Source organism: Rhagoletis pomonella, unplaced genomic scaffold (genome assembly GCF_013731165.1).
Source record: "Rhagoletis pomonella isolate Grant_MI unplaced genomic scaffold, Rhpom_1.0 Rhpom_scaffold_00006, whole genome shotgun sequence".
NCBI classification, from domain to species: domain Eukaryota; kingdom Metazoa; phylum Arthropoda; class Insecta; order Diptera; family Tephritidae; genus Rhagoletis; species Rhagoletis pomonella.
Genome location: NW_023458560.1, coordinates 62587879 through 62589475, shown reverse-complemented (window position 1 = coordinate 62589475; position 1597 = coordinate 62587879). Strand labels below are relative to the sequence as shown.

Sequence of the window (1597 nt, the reverse complement as noted above, 5' to 3'; positions counted from 1 at the left end):
CTTCTTGTGATGGACAGATGAACCGCTTAGCTTGTCTTTGCCCCGGATATTCATTCCAGTGCCTTTCGAATTTTTTTGTCGACCCACTTGTTTATGACCTCCCTTAGGTGGGCTTTGGTGAGCCCGCAGAAGGGTTCCGGGCCATGGAATAGTGTGGTAGCTCCGTGTTTTGCTAGGCGGTCCGCCTGTTCATTGCCGTCATGGCCCTCGTTCCCCGGCACCCAGCCCAGTAATACTGTGTTCTTGCTTCCAAGACCGTTTAAGGTGTTGAGGCAGTCGTACACTAGTTTGGATGTTATTATGTGGGACCTCAGTGCTAGCAAGGCAGCCTGACTGTCCGACATAATGCAGATGTTTTTAGAGGATGTGCCTCTTCTGAGGCATTCTCTGCCACAGATATCGATCGCATGAATCTCTGCTTGGAAAATGGTGGGGTAGCTGCCCATTGGTATCGATCTTTTAAAATTCGGCCCAAATATACCAGCTCCAGTTTTTCCATCTTCAAGTTTTGATCCGTCAGTGTACCAAACTTCAGCTCCGGGTTTGATGTAGGGGTTTCCTGTGCTCCAGGATGCTCGGTCCGCAATAGATACCTTGAAATTCCTAGAAATTACTAGTATCGGAGCTACTGAGTCCCTCATATGCATTATGGGGTCATTTGTGAATTTCATAAGGACCTTCATATGACCTGTCATGTTTCCGGTTTTTAACTCGGAAGTGTTTAGGATTCTCAGTGCCGAGAGACTGGCCTCCCTCTCTATTAGAATTGGGAAGGGCGGTATGCCTACAAGAGCACTAAGTGCATCAGCAGGACAGGTCCGCATAGCCCCTGTTATACCAATGCACACCATTCGGTGTAGTTTGCTTAGTTTTGCACTAGCAGTTCTTTGTGTCGCTTTTGTCCACCATGCCAAGGATGCATAGGTGACTATCGGCTTCACAACTGTGTTGAATGACCAGTAAGTCATTTTGGGGGAGAGTCCCCATGTCTTCCCGTAAAGTCGCTTGCATGCGAAGAAGGCTCTCATTGCCTTGTTTACGGTTGCATCCAAATGTACATTCCAGGTGAGTGTCTTATCTAGCCACACCCCCAGGTATTTTGCTTCATTTGAGAGCCCTATTCTAGTGCCGCCCAGAGTCAATTCTGTCATGGATAACTTTTTCCTCCGGGTAAACGGATTCTTTCGTGCCTCCCAGCTCCATCCTGATCTTCCTTGTTTTTAGCATAGAAAGCACCCAATTTATTATGAGGGGGCTCACTCCCTTGCATATCAGGGCATCTCTTATTGCCCTGTATGACGTGTTGTCAAAAGCCCCTGAAATGTCAATGAAGGCACAAAGGGCTATGTTCTTAGACTCCAGAGCCTTTTCGATTTTCGATGTAAGGCTGTGAATGGCAGTCTCAGTGGACTTGCCTGGTTGATAGGCAAATTGGTTCTTATTCAGTGGTGGGACACCCAATTCCGGTAGATAATAGCCCGCTTTGCAGCCCGGGAAGTGAGTGTCTAGCAGAAGTCTGCAAGTCTCTCCCGGATGCTGAGTATAACTACCATCTGGTTTCTTTAGAGTGCCGATCGTATTTTTGTGTTCCCTATTT

At 47.5% G+C, this 1597-nt stretch overlaps 1 protein-coding gene across 1 annotated transcript; it reads right to left on the bottom strand.

The window, feature by feature from the left end:
* Window positions 1-50: 50 nt before the first annotated feature.
* LOC118742026 lies at window positions 51-968 on the bottom strand. Its single transcript, XM_036473992.1, has one exon. The coding sequence runs from the start codon at window positions 966-968 to the stop codon at window positions 51-53; it is 918 nt and encodes a 305-aa protein (XP_036329885.1).
* Between the last annotated feature and the right edge of the window lie 629 nt (window positions 969-1597).

Coding starts and splice junctions, on each gene's coding strand:
- LOC118742026 (XM_036473992.1), bottom strand. CDS start 968: ATGACTTACTGGTCATTCAACACAGTTGTGAAGCCGATAGTCACCTAT.